Source organism: Pseudophryne corroboree, chromosome 8 (assembly GCF_028390025.1).
Source record: "Pseudophryne corroboree isolate aPseCor3 chromosome 8, aPseCor3.hap2, whole genome shotgun sequence".
Taxonomy (NCBI): Eukaryota; Metazoa; Chordata; class Amphibia; order Anura; family Myobatrachidae; genus Pseudophryne; species Pseudophryne corroboree.
Window position 1 is genome coordinate 140,947,681 of NC_086451.1, and position 12,224 is coordinate 140,959,904.

A 12,224-nucleotide genomic window follows, 5' to 3' on the forward strand; every position below is an offset into this window, starting at 1 on the left:
AGAGGCCTTCTCCAAACTCCTCCTCCCCCTTGTAAGGCAACGACTCCATATGCCGCTTTGAGTCGGCATCCCCCGTCCACTGTCGGGTCCACAGGAGTCGCCTAGCAGAAATAGACATAGTAGTAAACAAATGTCTCTTTGAGCATCCCTCATATATAAAGCAGCATCTTTGATATGCTCTAGGGTCATTAGAATGGTATCCGTATCTAGGGTGTCAAGTTCCGTAGATAAGGAATCTGTCCATGCTGCGACAGCACTACACACCCAGGCCGATGCCATAGCCGGTCTAACGATAGTACCGGAATGTGTGTAAATGTGCTTCATGGTAACCTCCTGCTTACGATCAGCAGGATCCTTGAGGGAAGCTGTATCCTGAGAAGGCAGTGCCATCTTCTTGGATAAGCGTGTCAGCGCCTTGTCTACCTTCGGCGAAGATTCCCATCGTATCCTGTCCTTTTGTGGAAAGGGATACGCCATAAGAATCCTTTTGGGAACTTGCAGTCTCCTATCTGGAGATTCCCAAGCCTTTTCGCACAAGTCGTTTAGTTCAAATGAGGACGGAAAAGTAACCTCAGGCTTTTTCCCTTTATACATGTGTACCCTCGTGTCAGGGACAGGGGGTTCCTCAGTGATATGCAAGACCTCTTTAATGGCAATAATCATGTAACGAATACCTTTCACCACCTTTGGCTGTAATTTTGCATCCTCATAGTCGACACTAGAGTCAGTATCTGTGTCGGTATCTGTGTCAGTGATCTGGGATATGGTGCGTTTTTGAGACCCCGAAGGTCCTGGTGGCACAGGGACAGGCATGGTCTGACTACCTGACTGATCCCTAGCTTCAGCCATGTCTAATCGTTTATGCAGTAAATTTACATTTGCATTCAAGACATTCCACATATCCACCCAGTCCGGTGTCGGCGTTGCAGACGGCGACCTGACCATCATGCACTCCCCCTCCTCCTTTGGTGAGCCTTCCTCGTCAAACATGTCGACACACACTTCACACACACAGGGAATCTCTTTTCTGAAGACAGGTTCCCCCTGAGGCCCCTTGGAGAGACAGAGAGAGAGTATGCCAGCACACACCCCAGCGCTATATAACCCTGGAGAAAAACACAGATTAAGCAGCGCTACTGAGTAAACAATGTATAAACGCCAATAATGTGCCCCCCCCTCTACTTTAAAACCCCCTTTCACCGTGTGTCAAGCTGGGGAGAGTCCGGGGAGCTTCCTCTCAGCGGTGCTGTGGAGAGAAAATGGCGCTGGTGAGTGCTGAGGGAGAAGCCCCGCCCCCTCGGCGGCGGGCTTCTGTCCCGCTCAAACTTACTAAAAAATGGCGGGGGCTCTTTTATATACATGTACAGTGCCCACCTGTACATGTATATAGACTTTTGCCATAGGAGAGGTGTTTTATTGCTGCCCAGGGCGCCCCCCCCTGCGCCCTTACAGTGACCGGAGTGTGTGAGGTATATGGGAGCAATGACGCACAGCTGCGGTGCTTTGCGTTACCTCAGTGAAGCACCGAAGGCTTCTGACGCCTGAGAGGTCTTCTGTCTTCGTTTCTTCTGGCTCTGTGAGGAGAACGGCGGCGCGGCTCTGGGGTGAACGCCCAGGACGAACCTGTGTTCACTCTCTCTGGAGCTAATGGTGTCCAGTAGCCGAGGAAGCAGAGCCTATCATTTAAGTAGGTCTGCTCCTCTCTCCTCAGTCCCTCGATGCAGGGAGCCTGTTGCCAGCAGTGCTCCCTGAAAAAGAGAAAAAATCCTAACAAAAATGCTTTCTAAGCAGGAAACTCAGGAGAGCTCCCTGCAGTGCACCCATTCTCCTCTGGGCACAGTCTAAAACGGACGTCTGGAGGAGAGGCATATAGGGAGGAGCCAGTGCACACCCAGAGTCTGAAGTCTTTCATAAAGTGCCCATGTCTCCTGTGGAGCTCGTCTATTCCCCATGGTCCTTACGGAGTCCCAGCATCCTCTAGGACGTTAGAGAAATTAATTTTTGCCTCAACCAGCTGTTTAAGAGTCCTGGATCCCATGTGCTCAATGGTGTCAGCAACTTACGAGGTAAGAAAACAGCGATTGAAGCAAATTTTCACAAAAAATAAAATACATACATATTTCAGAAGTAGAGCTTATCTAGGAGGCGCTTTTTGGCATTGTTTTCAGATTCAAGACCGATGTGAACTATTGGATTGATCATGAAAAAGGGACGTAATATTTATTTACAGTTTCTTATATAGCGCAGCATATTCCGTTGTGCTTTACAATTGGAATAGGTTTGTTCAAATTAATATGGTGGGGTACCTTGGTGATCGGTTTTCAGGCTTCTGTGCATTGGCCAATTCACTAAGTAAACTCCCATAATTTATTTATTAAATGTGTTGAGGACAAGTGAGCAGGCTATGGTAGTGTTTACTCTAGCCTTCTTTCACGGGGCGCTGCGCCCTGCCCCTTTTCTGAGTGGCAGAATGTGCCCTGCCCGTTTGTGCCCGCCCTGCCAATTACTAAAGGACTGCCTACTCCCCGCCACGCCAGATGCGCTGCCACTGCCCCCTGCTCCTCCCCGCCGCTCTGTCCCATTGCGCTGTCACTGCCCCCTGCCGATCTGTCCCATTGCGCTGTCACTGCCCCCTGCTCCTCCCCACCGCTCTGTCACTGCCCCCTGCTCCTCCATACCGCTCTGTCCCGCCGAGCTGTCACTGCCCCCTGCTCCTCCCCGCCGATCTGTCCCATCGCGCTGTCACTGCCCCCCCCCGCCGCTCTGTCACTGCCCCCTGCTCCTCCACACCGCTCTGTCCCGCCGAGCTGTCACTGCCCCCTGCTCCTCCCCGCCGCTTTGTCCCATCGCGCTGTCACTGCCCCTTGCTCCTCCCCGCCGATCTGTCCCATCGCGCTGTCACTGCCCCCCCCCGCCGCTCTGTCACTGCCACCTGCTCCTCGCCGCCGCGCTGTCACTGCCCCCTGCTCCTCCCAGCCGCTCTGCTCTCAACTGCCTTAGGCTTGTCGCGCTGATGCGCTGGCTGAAGGGGATCTGGTAAGATAAGGAGGGCTGGGTTTGCTTCTCCCGCCGAGGCAAACCCAGCCCTCCCTCCTCTGTGTGCATGGATCAGTGTGGTGGCCATTTTCAACCAGCTCTGCGGTGTGTGAGGGGGGACCAGCGCGATCAACTCCAGCAGCATCAGCCTCCAGTAAGTAAAATTGGCACACAAAAAAGCAGAGATAAAAAATGTGCTCTCTACCTGGCGCAATGTGTATAACGTGCTCTCTACCTGGCGCAATGTATATAACGTGCTCTCTACCTGGCGCAATGTGTATAACGTGCTCTCTACCTGGCGCAATGTGTATAACGTGCTCTCTACCTGGCGCAATGTGTATAACGTGCTCTCTACCTGGCGCAATGTGTATAACGTGCTCTCTACCTGGCGCAATGTGTATAACGTGCTCTCTACCTGGCGCAATGTGTATAACGTGCTCTCTACCTGGCGCAATGTGTATAACGTGCTCTCTACCTGGCGCAATGTGTATAACGTGCTCTCTACCTGGCGCAATGTGTATAACGTGCTCTCTACCTGGCGCAATGTGTATAACGTGCTCTCTACCTGGCGCAATGTGTATAACGTGCTCTCTACCTGGCGCAATGTGTATAACGTGCTCTCTACCTGGCGCAATGTGTATAACGTGCTCTCTACCTGGCGCAATGTGTATAACGTGCTCTCTACCTGGCGCAATGTGTATAACGTGCTCTCTACCTGGCGCAATGTGTAGTAGTGAGCAGGAAGGGAGGGTGGTTGTTGGGAGCAGCGGGAGGGTGGGTGTGTATGGAGCAGGAAGGGAGGGTGGGTGTAGCGAGCAGGAAGGGAGGGTGGGTGTAGCGAGCAGGGAGGATTTCAGGAGCAGGGAGGGAGGATGTCTGGAGCAGTGAGGTAGTGTGGGTGTAACGACAACACTTACTAATTAATGGGCCGCGGGCACCAGCCATAGACACTCACACTGACCGCGCTGGCGGCATTTCAAATGTAACGCTGGCCGCCAGCCAGTCAGAACTGGCAGTCAGGCAGCCAATCAGGAGCCGCGGCTGCTGCCGCTTCCCTGATTGGCTGGCGGCCGGCGCTACATTTGAAATGCCGCCAGCGAGGTCAGTGTGTATGTGGAACTACCTGTGGCTGCTGTATCTATCTCGTTGACAGCCGGGCAGCGCTGTGCTGTAGTGCTCGGCGCTGTCCGGCAAAACTGCGCATGCGCACTCTAATCCAGTGAGTCCCGGGATTGGAGGCTCCAATCCCGGGATTCAAATCCCGGCATTTTTGGGCCCAAATCCCAGGATCCCGCCGATCCCGGGATTGGCCTCCCTAGACAGCAGGGAGAGAGGTTACAGCAGGAGAACATTACCTTATTTGTTGCTGGCAGCAGTGAGCGGGAGCGGCTGTGAGCTACTACAAACCCGCCGCCCAGGGACGGGGAGCACCATGTGCAGCAGGATGCCACTTCCCTCGCCTCCTGCTGCACTTTCTGGGCTCATTTCCGGGTCAGTGGAAGAAGTGGCGGTATATATATATATATATATATATATATATATATATATATATATATATATATATATATATATATATATATATATATATATATATATATATATATATATATATATATATATATATATATATATATATACATACATACATACATACATATATACATACATACACACACAATCCTAAAAGTGTATTTAAAAAGTTACACAGCATCAACATTTTCCATCCCCTCTATGGTCATTTTTTTACTCATTTTCCAATTAAAAAAATTGAAATTGTATGGTGATCCATATCACAGCACACTGTGGAAAATAAGAATTTACTCACCAGAAATTCTATTTCTCGTAGTCCGTAGTGGATGCTGGGGACATTGTAAGGACCATGGGGAATAGACTGGCTCCGCAGGAGACTGTGCACTCTAAAGAAAGATTCAGTACTATCTGGTGTGCACTGGCTCCTCCCTCTATGCCCCTCCTCCAGACCTCAGTTAAGGAAACTGTGCCCGGAAGAGCTGACATTACAAGGAAAGGATTTTGGAATCCAGGGTAAGACTCATACCAGCCACACTGTACAACTTGTGATAAACTTACCCAGTTAACAGTATGAACAACAACTGAGCATCACTCAACCGATGCTACATAACCATAACTCTTTGTTAAGCAATAGCTATATACACGTATTGCAGAAATTCCGCACTTGGACGGGCGCCCAGCATCCACTACGGACTACGAGAAATAGAATTACCGGTGAGTAAATTCTTATTTTCTCTAACGTCCTAGTGGATGCTGGGGACTCCGTAAGGACCATGGGGATTATACAAAAGCTCCCAAACGGGCGGGAGAGTGCGGATGACTCGCAGCACCAAATGGGCAAACACAAGGTCCTCCTCAGCCAGGGTATCAAACCTGTAGAATTTTGCAAAAGTGTTTGAACCCGACAAAGTAGCAGCTCGGCAAAGCTGTAATGCCAAGACCCCTCGGGCAGCCGCCCAAGAAGAGCCCACCTTCCTTGTGGAATGGGCTTTCACTGATTTCGGCAGCGGCAATTCCGCCGCAGAATGAGCCTGCTGAATCGTGTTCCAGATCCAGCGAGCAATAGTTTGTTTTGAAGCAGGAGCACCCAGCTTGTTGGATGCATACAGGATAAACAGCGAGTCAGTCTTCCTGACTCCAGCCGTTCTGGTTACATAAATCTTCAAAGCCCGGACTACGTCCAGCAACTTGAAGTCCTCCAAGTCACGAGTAGCCGCAGGCACCACAATAGGTTGGTTCAAATGAAAAGATGACACCACCTTTGGCAGAAACTGCGGATGAGTCCGCAATTCTGCCCTGTCCATATGGAAAACCAGATAGGGGCTTTTACATGACAAAGCCGCCAATTCTGACACACGCCTAGCTGAAGCTAAAGCCAACAGCATGACCACTTTCCACGTGAGATACTTTAGTTCCACGGTCTTAAGTGGCTCAAACCAGTGGGATTTCATCTGGAATGCCCTTTTCTGCTAGGATTCGGCGTTCAACCGCCATGCCGTCAAACGCAGCCGCGGTAAGTCTTGGAACAGACAGGGCCCCTGTTGCAACAGGTCCTGCCTGAGAGGCAGAGGCCATGGTTCCTCTGTGAGCATTTCTTGCAGTTCCGGGTACCAAGTCCTTCTTGGCCAGTCCGGAACAATGAGTATTGTTTTCACTCTTCTTTTCCTTACGATTCTCAGTACCTTGGGTATGAGAGGAAGAGGAGGAAACACATAGACCGACTGGAACACCCACGGTGTTACCAGTGCGTCCACAGCTATCGCCTAAGGGTCCCTTGACCTGGCGCAATACCTTTTTAGCTTTTTGTTGAGGCGGGACGCCATCATGTCCACCTGTGGCAGTTCCCACCGACTTGCAATCTGCGTGAAGACTTCTTGATGAAGTCCCCACTCTCCCGGGTGGAAATCGTGCCTGCTGAGGAAGTCTGCTTCCCAGTTGTCCACTCCCGGAATGAACACTGCTGACAGTGCTTGCACGTGATTCTCCGCCCAACGAAGAATCCTGGTGGCGTCCGCCATCGCCACTCTGCTTCTTGTGCCGCCCTGGCGGTTTACATGAGCCACTGCGGTGATGTTGTCTGACTGAATCAGCACCGGTTGGTTGCGAAGCAGAGGCTCCGCTTGACTCAGGGCGTTGTATATGGCCCTTAGTTCCAGGATATTTATGTGCAGACACGCCTCCTGACTTGACCACAACCCTTGGAAGTTTCTTCCCTGAGTGACTGCCCCCCATCCTCGGAGGCTCGCATCCGTGGTCACCAGGACCCAGTCCTGTATGCCGAACCTGCGGCCCTCGAGAAGGTGAGCACTCTGCAGCCACCACAGAAGAGACACCCTGGCCCTGGGGGACAGGATGATCAGCCGATGCATCTGAAGATGCGTTCCGGACCATTTGTCCAACAGATCCCACTGAAAGATCCTCGCATGGAACCTGTCGAAGGGAATGGCTTCATATGATGCCACCATCTTTCCCAGGACTCGCGTGCAGTGATGCACCGACACCTGTTTCGGTTTTAAGAGGTCTCTGACTAGAGTCACGAGCTCCTGAGCCTTCTCCGCCGGGAGAAACACCTTCTTCTGGTCTGTGTCCAGAATCATGCCCAGAAAGGACAGACGCGTCGTAGGAATCAGCTGCGATTTTGGGATATTCAGAATCCAGCCGTGCTGTTGCAACACTTCCTGAGAGTGTGCTACGCTGATCAGCAACTGCTCTCTGGACGTCGCCTTTATGAGGAGATCGTCCAAGTATGGGATAATTGTGACTCCTTGCTTTCTCAGGAGCACCATCATTTCCGCCATTACCTTGGTAAATATTCTCGGTGCCGTGGAGAGCCCAAACGGCAACGTCTGGAATTGGTAATGACAGTCCTGTACCACAAATCTGAGGTACTCCTGATGAGGCGGATAAATGGGGACATGCAAGTAAGCATCCTTGATGTCCAGAGACACCATAAAATCCCCCTCTTCCAGGCTTGCAATGACCGCTCTGAGCGATTCCATTTTGAACTTGAATTTCTTCAGATAAATGTTCAGGGATTTTAAATTCAAGATGGGTCTGACCGAACCGTCCGGTTTCGGTACTACAAACATAGTGGAATAGTAACCCCTTCCCTGTTGAAGGAGAGGAACCTTTACAACCACCTGCTGGAGGTATAACTTGTGAATTGCTGCCAACACTACCTCCCTTTCCATGGGGGAAACTGGCAAGGCCGAGTTTAGGTAACGGTGAGGGGGCGTCACCTCGAATTCCAGTTTGTATCCCTGAGACACAACTTGTATAGCCCAAGGATCCACCCGTGAGCGAACCCACTGGTGGCTGAAATGTCGGAGACGCGCCCCCACGGCTCCTGGCTCCGCCTGTGGAGCCCCAGCGTCATGCGGTGGATTTAGTGGAAGCCGGGGAGGACTTTTGTTCCTGGGAACTAGCTGCGTGGTGCAGCCTCTTTCCTCTACCAAGAAAGGATGCACCTCTGACTTTCTTGCTCTTTTGCGAACGAAAGGACTGCATTTGGTAATACGGTGCTTTCTTAAGCTGTGGCGGGACATAAGGCAAGAAATTTGACTTCCCAGCCGTAGCTGTGGAAACTAGGTCTGAGAGACCATCCCCAAACAATTCCTCACCCTTATAAAGGTAAAACCTCCATGTGTTTTTTAGAGTCGGAATCTCCTGTCCATTGCAGAGTCCATAAGACCCTTCTGGCAGAAATGAACATTGCGTTTACTCTAGAGCCCAGCAGGCAAATGTCCCTCTGGGCATCCCGCATATATAGGACCGCGTCCTTGATATGTGCCAGGGTCATTAGAACAGAGTCCCTGTCCAGAGTATCTAACTCCTCAGACAGAGTATCCGTCCATGATGCTACCGCACTACACATCCAGGCCGAAGCAATTGCTGGCCTCAGCAGCGTACCAGAATGTGTGTAAACAGACTTCAGGACAGCTTCCTGCTTTCTATCCGCAGGATCCTTTAGGGCGGCCGTATCCTGAGACGGCAGGGCCACCTTCTTAGATAAGCGTGTCAACGCCTTGTCTACCCTGGGGGAGGATTCCCAGCGTAACCTGTCCGTTGGCGGGAAAGGATACGCCATCAGCAATCTCTTGGAAATTACTACCTTCCTATCAGGGGAATATCACGCTTTTTCACATAATTCATTCAATTCATGTGACGGGGGAAAAGCCACTTCTTGCTTTTTCTCCCCATACATATAAATCCTCTTGTCAGGGACAGGATTTTCCTCAGAAATGTGTAACACATCCTTCATTGCCACAATCATGTAGCGGATGACTTTAGTCATTTTAGGCTGCAACTTTGCATCATCGTCATCGACACTGGAATCAGATTCCGTGTCGACGTCTGTGTCAACTAACTGGGATATTGGGCGCTTTTGAAACCCTGACGGCCTCTGCGCTGTGGGAGCAGGCATGGGTTGAGACCCCGACTGTCCCAAGGCTACAGCTTTATCCAATCTGTTATGTAAGGAGCTTACATTATCATTTAACACCTTCCACATATCCATCCAATCAGGTGTCGGCCCCGTCGGGGGTGACACCACATCTATTTGCACTTGTTCTGCCTCCACGTATCCTTCCTCATCAGACATGTCGACACAGGCGTACCGACACACCGCACACATACAGGGAACGCTCTGACTGAGGACAGGACCCCACAAAGGCTTTTGGGGAGACAGAGAGAGAGTATACCAGCACACACACCAGCGCTAATATAACCCAGGGATTACACTGTACCTTAGTGTTTACCCAGTAGCTGCTGAGATATATATATAAAAAATCTATCTCTCTGCGCCTAAATTTATGTGCCCCCCTCTCTTTTTTACCCTCTATTGCACCTGTATACTGCAGGGGAGAGCTTGGGGAGCGTCCTTCCAGCGGAGCTGTGAAGAGAAAATGGCGCTGGTGTGCTGAGGAAGAAGGCCCTCAGCGGCGGGCTTCTGTCTCGCTTCTCATGTGTAAAAATGGCGGGGGCTCGCACATATATACAGTGCCCGACTGTATATATGTATACTTTTGCCATCAGGTATCTTAATTGCTGCCCAGGATGCCCCCCCCTGCGCCCTACAGTGACCGGAGTGTGTGGGTGTGCTGCGGAAGCAATGGCGCACAGCTGCAGTGCTGTGCGCTACCTTAAGTGAAGACAGGAGTCTTCTGCCGCAGATTTCGATGTCTTCTTGCTTCTGTACTTCTGGCTCTGCGGCGCGGCTCCGGGAACGGACGATCAAGGTTAGGTACCTGTGTTCGATCCCTCTGGAGCTAATGGTGTCCAGTAGCCTAAGAAGCGCAACTTAGCTGCAGTGAGGTTTGCTTCTCTCCCCTCAGTCCCACGTAGCAGAGAGTCTGTTGCCAGCAGAAGCTCTCTGAAAATAAAAAACCTGACAAAATACTTTTTTTTCTAGCAAGCTCAGGAGAGCCCACTAGGAGCACCCAGCTCTGGCCGGGCACAGATTCTAACTGAGGTCTGGAGGAGGGGCATAGAGGGAGGAGCCAGTGCACACCAGATAGTACTGAATCTTTCTTTAGAGTGCCCATTCTCCTGCGGAGCCCGTCTATTCCCCATGGTCCTTACGGAGTCCCCAGCATCCACTAGGACGTTAGAGAAATAATATTCTCCATATTAAGATCACACATATTGTAAAATGCATTAAAGTATCACATGAATAAAGATCAATTATGTTGGTCCAATCTGTCTGGTGCAAACAAATATCTGTTAATATATGGCAATCAACCATTTGCTCCAGAAAGCTGGAAAATGGGCAAGAACGATTGTTCAGATAAAACTGTTAAACCAGATTTAACCAATTTGTCTAAACAACCATTGTCTGTTTTCCAGTGTTTCACAGCAAATGGTGTCATTTGCTCCTGCCAGGTTTTTGCTCCGACCAATTTTAAACAGGAAGTGGGATCATTAGATCCCTCTCTGACAGCCTCCACACGGTCTATGCAGAATGTTTTTGTTAATACCCAAAAACAGTCAGTCCATTATCACCACATAACAAGTACCAATTAAGTCATGGAACAGGTGCAACTTTAGAAATGCTTTTGCAATTTAAGCAGATCAAAATGGTTTAAAGTGATGCAGTGGACACAATAGTAATGCAGTGGGCACACATAATGCTTGAATCAATGAAAATTATAAACAAAAACACAACACCCTCCATTTAGATGTATGGTTAAATCATGATTTTGCCTAGTTTCATACATTTTCACCAATACATAACGCAAAGGACTGTTTGGTCACATATGAATTACATACACTTATCAACATGTTTGGAGAGCTTTAATTTACCCACGTGCTTCAACTAATTCACACTCGCGTCGGAAGTCGGAACTGCATGCCGTGATTTGTAGTCGCTGTGACATTTTTAACATTTGCCTCGGAGAGCTGACTGACTACAATTCCCGGCAACTCATGCGGACACGCTAATGCTGCACAGCTCTCGGTGCCTTCGTGTGTGGTGTTACATAGACAAACAAGGGAGGCAGTACTGCGGCATCTCGAAGAAAACAGTACATTCCCCGAAATCTACGTTGTCTCACCACGTCTCCTGGTTGCTAAACTTCTTGGTGACCACACGACCCAGCTCGAGCCCCAGCCGGTCTGCGATTTTCTGGGATAGGTCCTGGTGTGAGCTCCCGCTGAATATCTTTATATTCGGCATCTTCTTTCCCGTGCTGCGTGAAAAAAATGCGTCACTGGATCAGCAAGAGAAGAGATCATAGGCCCAACGTGAGCACAGGGAAAGTCTTTTACTCCGCCCCATTTGCGTTCACCCAATAAAAAACTCATGCATACACACACCTTTTCCTTGTGTAAGTAGATGAGGAAGTTGTATATTTCCCTAGTGATGATGCACAATCAGCCATGATAAGTGTTGGCAACATTTGTCAGCACTAATAACGTTCACGAGTCAGTAGTCGAAATTGTTCCTCAAAATCGGGCAAACGCTAGGAATGGGGTGAGGGGTTTTATATATTATACACACACACACACACACACACACATATATATATACAACATTTTACACATAAAAATTGGTACAAATGATGCTGGTGCTGCAGCCCATCTGTTTCAAACACTGGCTGCATAGGGAGCGGATATTTCTCTAACGTCCTAGTGGATGCTGGGGACTCCGTAAGGACCATGGGGATAGACGGGCTCCGCAGGAGACATGGGCACTTTAAGAAAGAATTTAGGTTCTGGTGTGCACTGGCTCCCCCCTCTATGCCCCTCCTCCAGACCTCAGTTTGATACTGTGCCCAGACGAGCTGGGTGCTTTTCAGTGAGCTCTCCTGAGTTTGCTGAGAGAAAGTATTTTGTTATGTTTTTTATTTTCAGGGAGCTCTGCTGGCAACAGACTCCCTGCATCGTGGGACTGAGGGGAGAGAAGCAGCCCTACTCTCTGAAGCTAGGTCCTGCTTCTTTGGCTACTAGACACCATTAGCTCCAGAGGGATCGGTACGCAGGATCTCACCCTCGCCGTCCGGTCCCGGAGCCGCGCCGCCGTCCCCCTCGCAGAGCCGGAAGACAGAAACCGGGTGAGTATGAGAAGCAAAGAAGACTTCACAGGCGGCAGAAGACTCCGTGTTCTTCACTGAGGTAACGCACAGCACTGCAGCTGTGCGCCATTTCTCCACACATCTACA

The 12,224-nt window shown here is 50.1% G+C and overlaps 1 protein-coding gene across 3 annotated transcripts in view; it reads right to left on the minus strand.

Moving 5' to 3' along the window:
• PRPS1 (phosphoribosyl pyrophosphate synthetase 1) overlaps positions 1-11,355 on the minus strand; it is a 210,967-nt gene extending 199,612 nt beyond the window's left edge. The window contains exon 1 of one of the 3 annotated variants that reach the window (XM_063936976.1): positions 11,118-11,355. In XM_063936976.1, the coding sequence (XP_063793046.1) occupies positions 11,118-11,239 (122 nt within the window). In that variant the 5' untranslated portion in view covers positions 11,240-11,355. Of the gene's footprint in view, positions 1-10,866; positions 11,067-11,117 lie in introns of those variants that run through there. The other 2 variants (XM_063936977.1, XM_063936978.1) reach the window with 2 other exon arrangements.
• Between the last annotated feature and the right edge of the window lie 869 nt (positions 11,356-12,224).